The 16340-nt window shown below is 38.6% G+C and overlaps 1 protein-coding gene across 1 annotated transcript; it reads right to left on the bottom strand.

Moving 5' to 3' along the window:
- Positions 1 to 8260: 8260 nt before the first annotated feature.
- LOC114315344 (uncharacterized) lies at positions 8261 to 10415 on the bottom strand. The gene is made up of 4 exons (XM_082881233.1): positions 10012 to 10415; positions 9612 to 9876; positions 9176 to 9452; positions 8261 to 8358 (listed from the first exon to the last, which is right to left on the bottom strand). The coding sequence occupies exons 1-4, from the start codon at positions 10413 to 10415 to the stop codon at positions 8261 to 8263; spliced, it is 1044 nt and encodes a 347-aa protein (XP_082737359.1).
- Between the last annotated feature and the right edge of the window lie 5925 nt (positions 10416 to 16340).

Raw genomic sequence — 16340 nt, forward strand, 5'->3', positions numbered from 1 at the left:
ATCAGCGTTTTTCATGAAGGCCACCGAGCTAATGGTTTACAGCGACTCACAGCTCGTGGTAAACCAAATATCTGGCGACTACGAAGCAAAAGATGACAAGATGGCCAAATACCAAGAGTTGGTCAGAACGGAGATCAAGAAATTTGAAGTAGTGAGGATAGAACAGATTGGCAGAGAGGAAAACAGCAGAGCAGACGAACTAGCGGGCTTTGGATCAATGGCAGATACATCTATCCCTCATCCGTTGCTCCTCGACTACTTACCAAGACCCAGCATTGAAGACCCCGAAGCACAAGAGATATGTTGCGCCGAACTAGGCCCCTCATGGATGGACCCCATCATACTGTTCTTAAAAGATGGCGTCCTACCAGAAGAAAAGAAAGAAACCAACAAAATTATAGCAAAGTCGCAGCGATTTTGGCTCTCCCCATCCATGGCATTGTACAAAAAATCATTCTCTGGACCTTATCTAAAGTGTGTTCACCCCAGCAAAGTGGAAGCATTCTTATTCGAAATACACGAGGGCATATGCGGAAGCCATCAAGGAAGAAGATCACTAGCATACAGAGCCATTTCACAAGGATATTGGTGGCCATACATGCAGGCAGACTCGGAAAAATATGTGAAGAAGTGCGAGAAATGCCAAAAATTCACGCACCAAATACATCAACCAGCTAGAGAACTCCTACCATTGACTAGTCCATGGCCTTTCGTAATGTGGGGCTTGGACATAGTAGGACCACTTCCAACAGCACCCGGCAACAGGAAGTTCTTTCTCGCAGCAACAGACTACTTCACAAAGTGGGTGGAAGCAGAAGCATTGGCATCAATCAAAGAAAAAGATGTGAAGAAGTTCGTCTGGCAGAATATTATCACTCGGTTTGGCATACCAAAAGCCCTAATCTCAGACAACGACACTTAGTTCGACGGCGAAATCTTCAGAGGCTTTTGTGAAGAGTGCAAGATAGAGTTCTACAATTCTACACCGGCATATCCCCAAGCAAATAGTCAGGCAGAAGCATCAAACAAGGTAGTATTGGATGGACTGAAGAAACGGTTAGAAAAAGCCAAAGGCAAGTGGGCGGAGGAACTCCCTCATGTTTTATGGGCTTACCGCACCACACCTCGACGGTCAACAGGAGAAACTCCATTCTCCCTAACCTATGGTATGGAAGCAGTAATCCCACTTGAAGTCGGTCTCCCCACAATTAGAAGCGAAAACTTTGATCCAGACTTAAATGGAGAAGCCATAGCATTGGAGCTTGACCTTACGAAAGAAAGAAAAGAAAGAGCACTGGTTCACATTGCCTCATACCAACAAGAGTTATCCAGGAAATACAACAAAACAGTGCATCCAAGGCAATTCAAGATCGGAGATTGGGTTCTGCGCAAAGTGATGGGAAACACCTTGGTACCGGGAGATGGCAAGTTAGGGCCCAACTGGGAAGGACCTTACAAAGTGGTTGGATTAGCAGGCAAAGGGGCATACCACTTGGAAGATGAGGATGGCAAAGTAATCCCCCGGCCATGGAACACGGCCAATCTCAAATTATTTTACTTTTAGTTTCTCCTTTAAAGTATATGTAATTTCCTTTTTCTCAATAAAGCAAGGTCAATTCTTTTCAGCATAGTTGTTTTTTGTAAGAGATTGTATTAGTAAGTTAGGGACATCAAAAAGCAAGGTTGGCTAGAAAAACCAATCTACAGGTTGGCTGGAAAAACCAACACCCCTCCTAAGCCCAGGATAAGGATCCAGGCTACGGGACGTTTGGTCGGAATAACCAAATATTTTATTCTAAGTTGGCTGGAAAAACTAACTTAGAGGTTGGCTGCATTAAACCAACTGTTGTTACTCTTCAGCCGAAGTAAGTTTAAGGCTGAAGAGTGGTTGGCTGGATTAAACCAACTCTTGTTACTCTTCAGCCGAAGCAAGTTTAAGGCTGAAGAGTGGTTGGCTGGATTAAACCAACTCTTGTTACTCTTCAGCCGAAGCAAGTTTAAGGCTGAAGAGTGGTTGGCTGGATTAAACCAACTCTTGTTACTCTTCAACCGAAGCAAGTTTAAGGCTGAAGAGTGGTTGGCTGGATTAAACCAACTCTTGTTACTCTTCAACCGAAGCAAGTTTAAGGCTGAAGAGTGGTTGGTTGGATTAAACCAACTCTTGTTACTCTTCAGCCGAAGTAAGTTTAAGGCTGAAGAGTGGTTGGCTGGACTAAACCATCTGTACTCCTCAGCCGAAGTAATGATATCGGCTGCAGAGTGGTTGGCTAGTAAGCATAGATTGACCCACCAAAAAATCGAAATAACACGCGAAGGAAAGGAAGCAATCGAAGAGAGCAAGTACAAACAAGACAACAAACTGATATAACACTGGACTCAAGAGAAAGTTTTCAATACCAAGTCCATAACAATTTTCATTACAGAACAAGGGACTCATCCCGGTTACAAAAGAAAGAAGAAAAAGTGCAAAATCAGCTAAAAAGATCATCTATTTCAACATCCAGCTCAGCATCAACCCGATGCCCGGTTTCAGACGGAATTACAGTCTGAATTGGGAGCTCGGTCTCGGCCTGGAGCTCAGTTTCAGCTGGTTGCTAAATGATCACATCCTCTACCACAGGCTCCACCCGAAGTGATTGGTTAGCTGGAACATTGTCAACCGGAGTGTCAGTTGGCTCGTTCTCTTCATCGTCGTCGTTAGATGCCTCAAGGAATTGCTTCTGGAGATCGGCTGCATACTCCACCAGTGAGGCCGGAATGAAGTACTGAGGAGCGTTGTAGACCTCGATCTCGGGACCACAACCGAGCTGCTCCACAGTACTCCTCCAGCTGCACTTGAAGAACAAGTCCTTCGCAGCTTCACACTGCTGAATGTATACAGCCTCGCCTTCCTTGAAGCCCTTCTTTTCGGCATCATCAGATTTCTTCTTCAGCTCTTGTATTTCGGCGGCCTTAGAGCTTTCAAGCTTTGCTAGCTCCCACAGGTGCTTATCTCTCATTTCGGTCAAAGCTCTTTGCTTGTCAGCGTTAGCCGAGGTAACTAGTCCGGTTAGACGTGTTACCTCGGCCTCCAGCTCGGCCATCTTTTCCTGGGATTGTTTTAGCTCGGTGGTCTTGGCTTCGGCTTCAGCCATGGCTTCCCTTGTAGTCCTCCTGAGCTCCAACACTCGCTTGTGGGTGATGTTGTTCTTCTGAATGGCCTGCAAAAGAATAGTAACTTTCTTTTTGAACCGAACTGAAAGTTGGAAAAAAAACTGGAAGGATATAAAAGCAAAGAGGAAAAGTGCCTACCAGGATCATGGATTTTGTTGAAGATCGGATGGCCTTCAACTCGGTGTTCAATTGATTGTGGTGCTCCATGTCTTTTGGAAGGCACACACTTTTGGCGAGGTTGAAAGCCAATATGTGATCCTTCTCAACAACCACTGAGTCAGTCTCTTGTATATCTCGGTTTTGAAAAGTGAGCTTGGGTGCCCACTTTAAGGTAGCTCGGTCTGAGGGCTCCGGTTGTGGACTTGGAGGGTGGCTCGGTGGAAGGATGGTGTCGTCCTCATCAACCAGACGTTGTTCGGTCTGGGTAGTCCTGGCACGTTTAGCTCGGCGTAAGGAAGAAGGCTGTTGAGAAGGAAGGGCGACGACGGTCTCTTGAGCCTGGCTTGATTCTGGTACTTCGGGCCTGTTTGTTTCGGTCAAAAGGGCCCTGACTCTGCTTCTCTTGGTCATCTCCTCTTCAGCGGTTAGTGGGATTAGTCTAATTTCTGGCAAGGTTGGATCCGGTTTGGGGGCCTCTTCTAGCAGGAAGTTGGTCACTCTCGCTTTTCGGCGACCACTGTATCTGTAGGTCGGCTCAAAATTTAACAGCTTAGCCCAACTCCGTTCTTTATATCGAAGTGCGGCGCGGAGAGTTTCAAGGTTAGGGTAGCTGTACAATGATTGAAAATGGGCTGAATCTGCAGAAAGAAGACAAACTGTTAGATCGGCTTAAAATTGGAAGCCAAGGTAAAAGACAAAGAATAAAAGGAAACCGAAGTAAGTTATACCGGGGATTCCTTTTTTCCAGTTTATACTTCGGCCAGGAATCTGGGCTTGATGATCTTCAAAGTTCCCAAACACCCAGAAAAAATCGTCATCGTTTAAGTCTTTATCCAGTGTATCTTTTATTATCTTCTCTCGGCGACGCCGTATTCTTAAATAGTAGACCCACCCATCTTCTTTTGATCCTAAGGAATATTGGTGGAATATTTCAGCTAGACTGAGGTTGAGACTGGCTTGGCAGTTTAGTTCGGCTATTCCCATTATTATACGGTATGAATTGGTGGATAGTTGGGTTGGGCATATTCTGGTTTGTCTAAGGAATTCACAAATCAAGGGTTGGGCTGGGAATCTTAGTCCGGTCTCTATTATTGAAAGAAGGGTAAAAGGCACAAAACCTTCATTCCCCCATGGTGTGACCCCTTTTTTGGCTAGGGTAAGGTGGACATCATCAGGAATGTTGTAGTCCTTACGGAATTCGGCTAAACCACCTGGTGTCTCTACTAAGAATCTATACTTCCCCATTTATTTTATAAGTTAAAGAATAAATTAGTTCGGTCGGAAAACGGTGCTCAGTAGCTCGGTTGAGCGCACAGAGGAGTGCCTGGGCAACCTAAGTCTGCAAAGTGGAAAACAAAGGTGTTAAGCACAGATCGTTGACCGTGCTACAAAATCAAAGTAAAGATAAAGAAGTCCTACTTCGGCCTATGGGGGATGCTACAGGGTTTATCTCGGTTCAGCAAAGTGCTTGGTAGCTCGGATTGAGCAAGGGGTTCGATAGATTGGTTTGTGTATGGGATTGGTTTTATACGGTTTGAACTACGGGTTTTTGTTACCACGGTCAAACCTATAAGGGGCAGCTTTCTTAGTTCGGTTTAAAAACAAGGAAAGCTGGCTTAGCCCCGAAGACTTAGCTCGGTCGAATGCAAAGGTTTCCAGTTTGCTTAGTTCAAACTTAATTCGGTTCGTTTATCTCGGTTAAAGTAATCAGAAGGTGGTTTGACTTGGTGAAACTACTAGTTTTGTGTGAAGTGTTAGTCCGGTGGATAGCCTGGTTATGCAGGCACCAGCCACAAACAACTTCTTAGTTCGGTTATGTTGGGGTTGTGGATCAATAGTGATGTTCTACAGGTTTCGTGAAGTTGAGTGGTTCTACTACATGTTTTGCAGAAAAGACGAAGGCTAAACAGAAAAGGTGTTTGCAAAAAGCAGACAAAACAAAATATGGATTGAACAAATACGAAAACAAACAAAGCAAGAAAGATGCTTTTGCTTACCAGATTGAAGTAGAAGACCTGGAGATGGAAGCGACAGCAGTAAAAGAGGAACACGAAGCAAGCTTCACAGTTGCAAAAGTTGGAGAGCAATGGAGCTTGAAAGAGAGAATGAGGGAAATAAGAAATACAGTGGTGAATCCAAAAATGAGGAGATTGTTTTGTGAAAAGGACGAAAGTGAAAGGGCGGGAACTGTTGAAATTTTGCGAAGTACGAGGGCGGCGGGACAAAAAGTCAAAGATTCTCTTTTCTCTCTACTTTTTGCACATCTTTTCGTAAAAAGCCAAAAAGTCATCCCAAACATACTAGTTTTTTTAGCTCATATTTTAGTCAAATAGCCAAAAAGTTACTAAATTAGCATGTTCCCAAACGAGGCCTTACAATAAAGCACCACACACTAATCAAGGTAATCCAAGAATCATAAATCTTTCATGATCATTTTCATGAAATTTTTTTTACGATCCCTAACTTTTCTCTTACTTGATTATAGGGAGTTTAGAATTACATATAATTTAATTAGATTTTTTTGGAAAATTCGTAATTTATTTGCTTAAAAGGAAAATTTTGAAAAAAATAAAGAGTTGATATCCAAATTATGAAAGTGTAAACTAGGAATATGTTTGTAAGGTTATGAAAGAGCTATGTTTTGAATTTGAACAAAAATGGACTTCAATTTGTAAGGTTATGAAAGAGCTATGTTAGTAACCATGTAATAGTGTTGTGGTTTTATTATTATTATTTAATTACCATAAAAGAGTTGTGAATATTTATGATATGTACCATTAAACGAAATATGTTTTGTAGTGAGAAAATATTATATTTACTTTTGTCATTAAAGATATTGAAATGTATTTTTAATTGATATATATATAGGTGTATATATATAGTTAGATATTTGTTTAGGAAATATCTATTAAAGTGACCAAATGGAATATTTTGTCCAACTTTTGGGAATTCTTGGAAATCTTGCCATGAAGAAAGAAGAGAAAAGGGTTCCAATGTTAGTTTTTTTTGGGTTTGATCTAGTGTAAGTCATTTTTTACCCCTAGTGCTTTGGATCAAAACGTAGAGGGCGGAAAAGACGTCGTTTGGCTCTAAAAAAATTTAATTTCTGTTGCCGAAAAATTTAAAAGCTTCTTGGCTTGAGGTAGGGGTTTTTCCTACACTTCTTTATGTACTTTTACTTGATTATATGGAGCTTAGAGTTGTATATAATTTAATTAGAATTTTTGAAAATTTTGTGATTTATTTGCTTAAAAGAGAAATTTTGAGAAAAATAAAGAGTTGATGCCCAAATTGCGAAAGTATAAACTTGGAATATGTTTGTAAGGTTATGAAAGAGTTATGTTTGAAATTTGAACAAAAACGGACTTTTTGATTCGATCGGCTTTGAAATTTTTACCGTTTTGCGACCAAAAGAGCATTTTTAAAGAAAACAAAAGAATTACGTTTAACTTTTAGGGCTTTTGATCAAAATAGGATGTCATAGTTGAATAATGCTTGGAAAATGAGTTTGGGAAGAAAATGATATTTTCTTGGGTATTAACGGTATTATTTTGTTTAATGTATCTGTTGGAATAAAAACGACACGATTAGAAATAGAACTTGAGAGGTTATCAGACGTGATTGTGATATGAAAACTAGTATAGTTGTTCATATTTGATGAGATATGGAATAGATTGTATTTATTGGAATTTTTGGATTTTAATTGTTTAAATATCTGTTTAGAAATATTTGTTTTGAGCTACCGGTGGAGGATAGCCATGATTGTTGTAGAAATGCATGAGACTTAGGTAAATTGAACCACATTACTCATTTGTTGCATTGGACATTGCATTACATTCATTTCATTGGAAATGTATCTGTTTTTTAGAAATGTTTGGAAATGTATTTATTTGCAAAAAGATGAATACTTGGTGAATCTGGGTAGGGAGTGTGGAACCGCACGGTTAAGTGTCGAGCCTTCCAGTTTACTGGTAAAAATGACAGTGGTAGTGCATTAGGGCCTACTTGCAGACATTCACCTGTATTCATGTAACAGATATGGTTTAAAATAGAAATGGGTTTATATACGTTGTTGCATCTCAGCATTGCATGCTTTATAAAAAGAGAGATAAACTATTTTATCATGAGCATGGCATGAGCATACTCCTCTTTAGTCTTGTCATGGTCCATATGTTGTGTAGTATATCTCTACTGGGCTATGGCTCACCCTATAAGGGAAACCATTTCAGGTATAGGTGATATGCCTCTGCCAAGGCATTGACTTGGGAGGACTCAGAGTTGAGGGTTCATTTTTGTTTTATGGTTATTTGTTGAATGTAAGCCCGGGGCTGTATTTGCATTGAGTTGAAACTCCATTTTGTTTAATCAAGAATGTTCTTGGATAAATTTGTAAGCTTGTAGGGCACTTATTATCTGTTTGGTTTCCATTTCATACTTGTTGTAAAATGCATGCTTGGGATTGGAACTGGGGCATTGAGATGTGAACAGCATGTATTTGGCATTTGGGATTTAATGGAAATGGATGTATGGAATAGTTAGCTATATATATGTATTTGTCTATCAAGTGGGTTTTGTTGCATAAATAGATATATCTTGCCCAATTTTCGGGACGTTACACAAACTGTTGTCCTTTACTTCTTATTCTTCTTTCATCCCTATGTGTATGACTACCATGAAACCTCCTAGGTAGTTGGGGTCAAGGTGCAACAAGTTCTCCAATATCATAATGCTTCCCAACATCACATACTCCAAATCCTCAAATAAAATCTTCACTTCTTGCACCAAAACTAGTACCATCACCATCATTACCACCACTGTCGCCACCACCACCACCGTCACCGTGAGAAGTGCCTTCACCATCACTATCATCACCTTCTCCATCAGATGGTGTTAAACCACCACTATTATCACTTTGAGTTGGAGTAAGAGTTGAGCTTTGAGAAGTGCGTCAAGCTTGATATCTATGGGTGCCACCACCATCATTTCCATCGCCGCCATCGCCATTGCTATCGTCGCCACCACCACCATCATCATCTGAGACCAAATCTAGCCATTCAGAATTATCCACACCATCTAATAAAGGATTTTCCCTTTCTTCTATCTATGGACTTATTGGATTATCTTCTTCAAATATGTAATCCAAGTTAATAGGATTAAAACTCCTATCAATCTCCTATTGGCTGCTTCTTTTAACGTGTCTCAATTTTAATCTCACGTTGTAGGTGATGAAGACTAATCTTTGGATTTTCTTATATTTCAATCTATTCCTCGTCTTCGTATGGATGAGACTAAAAGTACTCCAATTACGTTCACAGCGAGATGATGTGGTGGTTTGACTTAATACTTTCACAGCTATTTTTTGAAGTTCAAGAGCACAACTACCATGAATAATCCACTACTCAGCTACACAAAATTACATTACATTAGACATAAGTCAAAATATGATAGAAAATTATATAAGTATTCATATATTGTAAATTTGTAATTTTGAAAATAAAACCTGGATTTGATTGTTTCCATACTCTTTGTGCTAAAGGAGTGCCAAAAGTTTCTTGTTTATCTCGAAACAGCAACAACTATAATTTGGACAATCATTACAAGTAACATTTGCAAAAGTAGATTATTACTATTAAAATTTAAATAATTGGTACGTACCTGATTTGTTGCTTTCACTTGAGCATCCATATTAGGCTCCAATCTAGTAATTACTTTTTTAAGTCCATGCACCACTTCTCTTATTATTTCATTGGATGAGGTAACACCATATTGGAATTGAGGATTTAAAAAATATCCATCAAAAATAAAAAGACAATTAATAATTGTAAGTAAATATACATTTTATAATTGAAATCGTAACACTTACCAGCCGTATGCAAATCTTGTTGCAATTGAAAAGACCATCGAGTATCAATAATTTTCCAATACTCGGTGTAGTAGCGACAATCTCTTTTAATTGCCAACTTTGCTCTATCTATAGCTTCATATATGAAACCCATTGTTGGCTTCTCATCCCCATTAACCAACCTCAATACTCTGACTAGTGGCTCATGAACTTTACAAAGGTCTATTGCTTTTTGCCAAAACTCCTTTCCCAAAATATTTTTTTTCACCTTGTAAGGCTGCCCAGTCTTTGCCTTCCCCTATTTAGAATTCTTCCACTCATCACTATTAAACATAGCTCTCAATTGTTGTTTATATCTAACAATACTCTTAATGGCAATAAAATTTGTAGCAAATCGAGTGATGGCAAGTCGAATCAATTCTCTATTTCTAGTGAATTTTCTTATTAAATCTAACACCCATCCACTATTATAAATGAAATTGGTGATGGTTTTACCATCTTCAATCACCTTTGTTACACTTTTCTTATTGGCTGTGCCTTTTAGCATGAGATCGATACAATGTGCCAAACAAGTTGTCAAAATAAATGTTTTCTTTTTTCTCATTAACATTTTGCCTGTAGCTTTCAGTGCAGGTTCATTATCAGTCACCACTTGAACAACGTATTGCTCTCCAATTTCATCAACAACTTTATCTAACAACCCAAAATAATATTCAGCAGTCCTACTAATAATATTAGAGGCATAAATTGATTTGTGAAATATGGTACCTCTATTGCAGTACACTAAGAAGTTGACGATGTGTTACCGAGTTAGATTGCTCCAACCATCACACATGATGGATACACCTCTCTCTAACCAAATTTCCTTGAATGATCTTATCCATTCTGTCATTTCATCATGCTCCATGTTCAAATATACTTCAGAAACTTCATAACCACCAGGACCCTTTACTCCTGGCCCTACTTTAGCAGCAACATCAAGCATGGATTGTGTACACTCTGAATCAACTACATTGAAGGGAATACGATTATAGAGTATAAAATTGGACACTGCCCGTCCCAATCTCTCCCTTAACTTCTGTAAATTCATTGTAGAGATTTTTCGCTGCTTTGTACTCTTGCTTTTTTGGAGTTCTACATCCATTGCTCTCAACCTTGCTTCAAGAGCATTGGGCTTAATCCAATTACGTCCACTTTCACCAGTTTCATGCACGGACTGTGATCGACGAAAAACATTAGCAATACCTGACCCTTTTGGCATTCTTTGACCACTACCCCCTGCACCAGAACTACCACCTAAATCATATTTTGATCCATGACTAAGACCGCCCCGAACTCTCTCCGCGCGCCTCCCTTTCGGAGAGGGCATGGATTTGGGTTCTAGCTACTACAGTTCGGACTCCTGTCACGGTTCTGAATCTAATCTCACAAAGTGCAATGTAAGACTGATAAATCACCAAAGAGTCCAAATTTAGCAAATCATTTTGGAAAATCGATTTTAATAAAAAAGTGCCAAACATGGACTGCTTTGCCAGATTTCAGAGTCGCTATCGAAATATTTTGTTTTGGAAAAATTTAGGAAACCCTGACTCGTGCCTAAGGCCACGTGTCCGTCATCACCAAAGTTGCATCAGCTCGGGAACTTGGGCACGAGAGGGGAAGGTCCTGAAATGAGCACCCTCGCTCGCTCGATCAAAGATCGGCCTCTACTAACATGATATGTTGTTTTTGAAAACACATGTGTTCTTATTCCGGTTTATTAACCTAACTTACTATGTAATGCGTACAACACACAAGTATAGACTAAATCACTCAATTTGGAACAAAACATCTCATGTTTGTTTTTCGAAATGGTTTGAAGTTGCTACCCTCAAGTAGGCTAAAGTGCGGATTTGCCACCCTTAAGTGGGCTTAAAACATAATTTGCCACTCTCAAGTGGGCTTAAAACGTACATTTTGATGAATTGTTCCAATTCAAGCAATGAAGCCTTCATCCACAAGCATTCATGCAATTAATCATTTAAGCACATAGCCTCATGGCAGTCACGATATCATGGCAGTCACTTACATACATGCAAGGATGCTAAAGCATAAACACTTACAGTGTACTCCAAGCCAAAACAGAAGCGAGTTAGTAATCAATGCATGATCCTAGCTATGTCAAGTGCCTAATGCAACACATGCAAAATGCAACTAAGTAGGCTCGGCTATCTAAGATGGCATATGAATGCGACATTTGATATATGTATTCAAAGAAGCGTATTGAAATACAATGCAGTTTGAATGATGCGCCGAGCCCGGCGCATGCAATACGAATGAATGATGCACGCATGCAAAGCATAAGTATGCTAATTGAAATATGCCCTAAAACTAACCATCAAAAGCTGGTAAATAAAAGGGAGAAAGACGTGGGGTTGGAAGACATTCACACACTCACGCACACTTATTACAACATTGTGCCCTCTCGACGAAGGGTCCGAATGAATTTAGCTAACTAGCTGCGCTAATTAAACTAATTATTACAAACCAACTAATTAACTATGCTAAGCTAATTAATTATTACAAAACTTTGACTAATTAATCAAATTAATTAAGTTACAAAACCAACTAGGTATGAAAAGCATCTAAATTAGACTGCCACAGCTCTACCTTGAACAATGAAGGATGCATGCTCGGTTTCTGCCTCGAAAAGCTCTCCGGTTTGCTCTTTAGAGGCTCTGGTTGCAGGGTTTCTCCAAGAACTTGCTGCTGAACCTTACCAAATCATTGCTGGGGAATGCACCAGTGGCCTACCGGCCATGAATGGTGACTACCTACCCTCCTGCCGGCTAAGGATGTGCAGTGCCGGCCACGGATGAAGAGGTGCCGAACATTAATAAGGCACTGCCAGCCACTGATGTACTAAAACTCCATTCTGCAACAGAGTTCAAAAGAGCGAAAAGGGAGGGTCTCCCAAGGACATGTATGTACCATACCCCTCCATATCACCTCAAAACATCAAGGGAGACGCACCGTTGGATCCAAAACCATTAATCAAGCATCTCAATGCATGATGGCAAAAGATCCAACATGTACAAATTCAATAAATGCATGACAAACAAGACACTTAAACCATCTCCTTATCATGAGAGATCAAAGGCAATGGAGACCAAGGGCGATTGGCTCACTTCATCACTTCAAGTATGAAATGAACTAATCCACATTGTGTTCAACACAACATCTAATTGAACACAATGCAAAGCAAGCAACATGACATGCAAACAACATGCTAGTCTTGGCATGAAATGCAAGACTCTAACATGCAAACACTCATGCACAACATACTAGAATCATGCAAAGCAATGCTCGATGGACTAAACCAACACCAAACATGTGAAAACCCATCTTTTAATTATTCTTTAAAGAAAATTTATTAATTAATTTTGTCTACAGTCTATCTGAATTATACATTAGTGTAAAAGTTAGTTTTAAATTGACTCAATTCAATCACTAACAAGACATTATTAAGAATAATAATTTTGTGGGTGTTCAATATTTGTTGTTTATAAATTATTTTAATTATGATTCAATATAATAACTATTCTTACTAAATACCTTAGTTAAAAATCTTAGTGTGTCAATTTTCAGAAACCCAAAAAAAAAAAAAAAAAAAAAAAAAAAAACAATCAAACAAACCGTGGGCAAACAACCCACAACTTCTACCAAACCCACCATCCTTTATAAAATTTAGGGAAGAACTTATGAAAATTAGAGAAAGTTGGCTCTTAGAAATTGGAGAAAGAGAATGGAGTGTTTTTGAGGAAATAAAATAATGGAAAGAATGAGAGGGAGAGAGAGATGTCTTCAATATTTATATGCATGCAAGCCTTCCTTGTGCATGCAAGCATCCGGTGAGAAAGAAAAAAAAAAGAAGAAAAAAAAAAAGAAGAAGAGAGAAATCCCCAAAGCCCCCAAGCTTGGTGTTAGGAGAGGAAGAAGAGTAGGAGATTAAAGAAGCCAAAATTCTCAACCATTTTGTCACTCTATTACTAAGTAAGAAAACCCTCTCAATCCTCTCATTTTGTTTTTATATAATTGAAATTTTTCAGATTATGTACATTTGATACATTGTCTAAAACTGTGTTGAGAATACTCTGTCTTGAATCTGCCAGCATGTTACCCGAATTTTTAGACAATTTTATACTCAGAATTTCGAGATGATTTCTTCTACAAAGTTGTTGATAATGATGTCTAGTTTATCCAGAAATTTTTGGAAACAATTTTCGAGCTTTCTACGAATTTATACAAATTTTTAACTAAACCTGAAACTGTGCTGAGAATACTCTGTCTTGAATCTGCCAGCTTGTTACCCGAATTTTTAGACAATTTTATACTCAGAATTTCGAGATGATTTCTTTTACAAAGATGTTGATAATGATGTCTAGTTTATCCAGAAATTTTGGAAACAATTTTTGAGCTTTCTACGAATTTATACAAATTTTTAACTAAACCTGAAACTGTGTTGAGAATACTCTGTCTTGAATCTGCCAGCATGTTACCCGAATTTTTAGACAATTTTATACTCAGAATTTCGAGATGATTTCTTCTACAAAGTTGTTGATAATGATGTCTAGTGTATCCAGAAATTTTTGGAAACAATTTTAGAGCTTTCTACGAATTTATACAAATTTTTAACTAAACCTGAAACTGTGTTGAGAATACTCTGTCTTGAATCTGCCAGCATGTTACCCGAATTTTTAGACAATTTTATACTCAGAATTTCGAGATGATTTCTTCTACAAAGTTGTTGATAATGATGTCTAGTTTATCCAGAAAGTTTTGGAAACAATTTTCGAGCTTTCTACGAATTTATACAAATTTCTAACTGAATCTGAAACTGTGAGACAGATTTTACCATGTATTTGAAAATTTATTTAAAATTCTATACTAAGCCAAATCTGGTAATTTCTAACTAGAAGATGAAATTTGAGAAGTCTAGTTTCATAATAAATTCTTAGATTATGGGTTTGATCTTTAAATTTAAGCATGGAATTAATATAAGGAAATGTGACAAATCTGTGCCATAAACACCCTTGGAATTTGTTTAGAATTATTTATAAGTTATTTTTGGAAAAAGCTTTCTGAAAAATAACCATAACATGTTTATTTAGTATCCTGTAGATTGATATGAATTTTAGAGTTGTATAAGTAATGTATTTATAATTTTAATTGCAAGATATATACTCTGAAAATTTTTCTGGACAGAATAAAATCACCACTTTAATATTATGCTAGTCTAATTTTGTAAATCAAAAATTTGTGCATGTGTGTGTTTAGGGTTTAATTCTTGTATCTAAGTTATTATTTCATACCATGGTTTAAATAAATTGCTTATTTACATTCTGTAATTTTATTTAGTATTGTGTGACACATGCAATATTTTATGATTGGGAATTTTAATGAGTTGGTATAAAATTATTTGTGATTAATATCAAAATTAACTGAAATGATTAACGGCATATACAAAGTTAACAATTGACGGTTAATACCAGTTGTTCGGAGTGAGTCTTGGTTTAAAGACTGTACGGAATTAAGGGTTGACGGTTAACACCGGTTGTTCAGGGTGAGCCCTGGTTTTGAGAATTCTCACGTAAATTGTGTTGCGAAACTCTAAGATGGCACGGGACTTATTTGAACCCTTTTCGGTATTCGGTTTTGGAATAAGGGTGGATGTGCAGGTGGCACACAGGGAGGTTGCTTACCCCTGGCAGACCGTTTCCTTGGGGCAGACCACGGATGCCACTACTTGGGTATATAACTCCGGACGTGGGCATCCCTGGTAGTTACGGTTGGTAACACTTAAATATTTGACCAAGGGAGGGTTTCAAATTAACCGTTGCCATGCTTAGTGGTTGGTAAGTTAAATCTCTTTGGTGAGATTTCGAGTGTCACCTAAATTATTAAAATTACGGAAACTATTCTAATGGTTGTAATTTCTGTGTATAATTATATTGTTATCTCATGTTTAGAATATTATTATTTGTCTCTTAAAAAAAAAAATGGTAGGTTGGTTACGTTTTCTTACTGTGTTGCAAAACTCATGGCATATATTTTGTTGCCCTGGCGTTTCATGCCAGATTATGTTGAAGAAGGGACTAAGGCTGAAATTGGAGCTGCTGCCAATATCGAACCTTGGCTGACTTAGAGTCAATATTTTGTCAGAATAAAATCCTGTTATCTCTTGTATTAGGATTAAACTATGTTGTGACGTTGTGTGTGAACTTGTAGTTTTATTCTGTCGTTGGACTTTGGCTTTGTAAGAACTTAAAAGTTCCTAACTAGTAGTTAAAATTTTATCTAGCAAGTTATTGTTATTTAAAATCTTATGACGTTTCAAAAAAAAAAAAATTTTTTTTTTGGGGCGTCACAGCGTGGTATCAGAGCCTAGGTTTGAACCTTTGGGCCATGGGTAGTAGTTTATTATTTTTACAATTAAGAAAACCTTAAGTTAATTTTTAATTCTCGGTGACCTAACTAAGTTAGAACCTTTTTATTGTAGGATGCCAGGGTCATCAGACATTAACACTAACGAGGAAAATTCAGTGGAAAACTATGACATAGAATCCGACCCAAGTGAAGACGTGGAAATGCCTATAGAAGACTATGAATCTGAGCCTGAGCTTGACCCTGAACCTGATCCTGAACTTGAGCCTGAACCTGAGTCTAAAGAAGTTGAAGAAGTTGTACCGATATACAACCCCCCGGAGGTTATTGTGATTGAGTCAGACACTGAGGATGAGTCTATGGAAGGCAATACCGAGGGGAACCCTGGAGATATAGGAGCCACGTTTGAGGGTTGGGATGTGCAAAACGGGTTGCAGGTTGGCTCTTTTGTATATGTCAGACTTTATCCCCTCGGAGGTTGTGCTTGGAAAAATGAGAGTTGGGTGGGCACCTATATCGGACCTATCCAGATCCTAAGACAAGAGACTCCCTGGGTATATCAACTAGGCCCCTTTCCGGACGGTTTCACCGAAAGAGTGGGCGACCTTTTTGACTTTTGGAGCCTTCAGTATATCATGCCCGACCCAAGCAAAATTGTGAGGAGAGATGGATCAGTGGACTTCAGAGACTGGAGGACCTATCGGGAGGAGCCGGTGCTGCTGCTAGGGCATCGTGTGTGCGAAACTGCTATCTTCGTAAGGGT

Source organism: Camellia sinensis, chromosome 7 (assembly GCF_055761805.1).
Source record: "Camellia sinensis isolate YWXY chromosome 7, ASM5576180v1, whole genome shotgun sequence".
NCBI classification, from domain to species: domain Eukaryota; kingdom Viridiplantae; phylum Streptophyta; class Magnoliopsida; order Ericales; family Theaceae; genus Camellia; species Camellia sinensis.

Coding starts and splice junctions, on each gene's coding strand:
- LOC114315344 (XM_082881233.1), bottom strand. CDS start 10,415: ATGCCAAAAGGGTCAGGTATTGCTAATGTTTTTCGTCGATCACAGTCC. Junction 9,877..10,011: donor AGATCATTCAAGGAAATTTG/GTTAGAGAGAGG, acceptor TATTATTAGTAG/GACTGCTGAATATTATTTTG. Junction 9,453..9,611: donor TCATTTATAATAGTGGATGG/GTGTTAGATTTA, acceptor AATTCTAAATAG/GGGAAGGCAAAGACTGGGCA.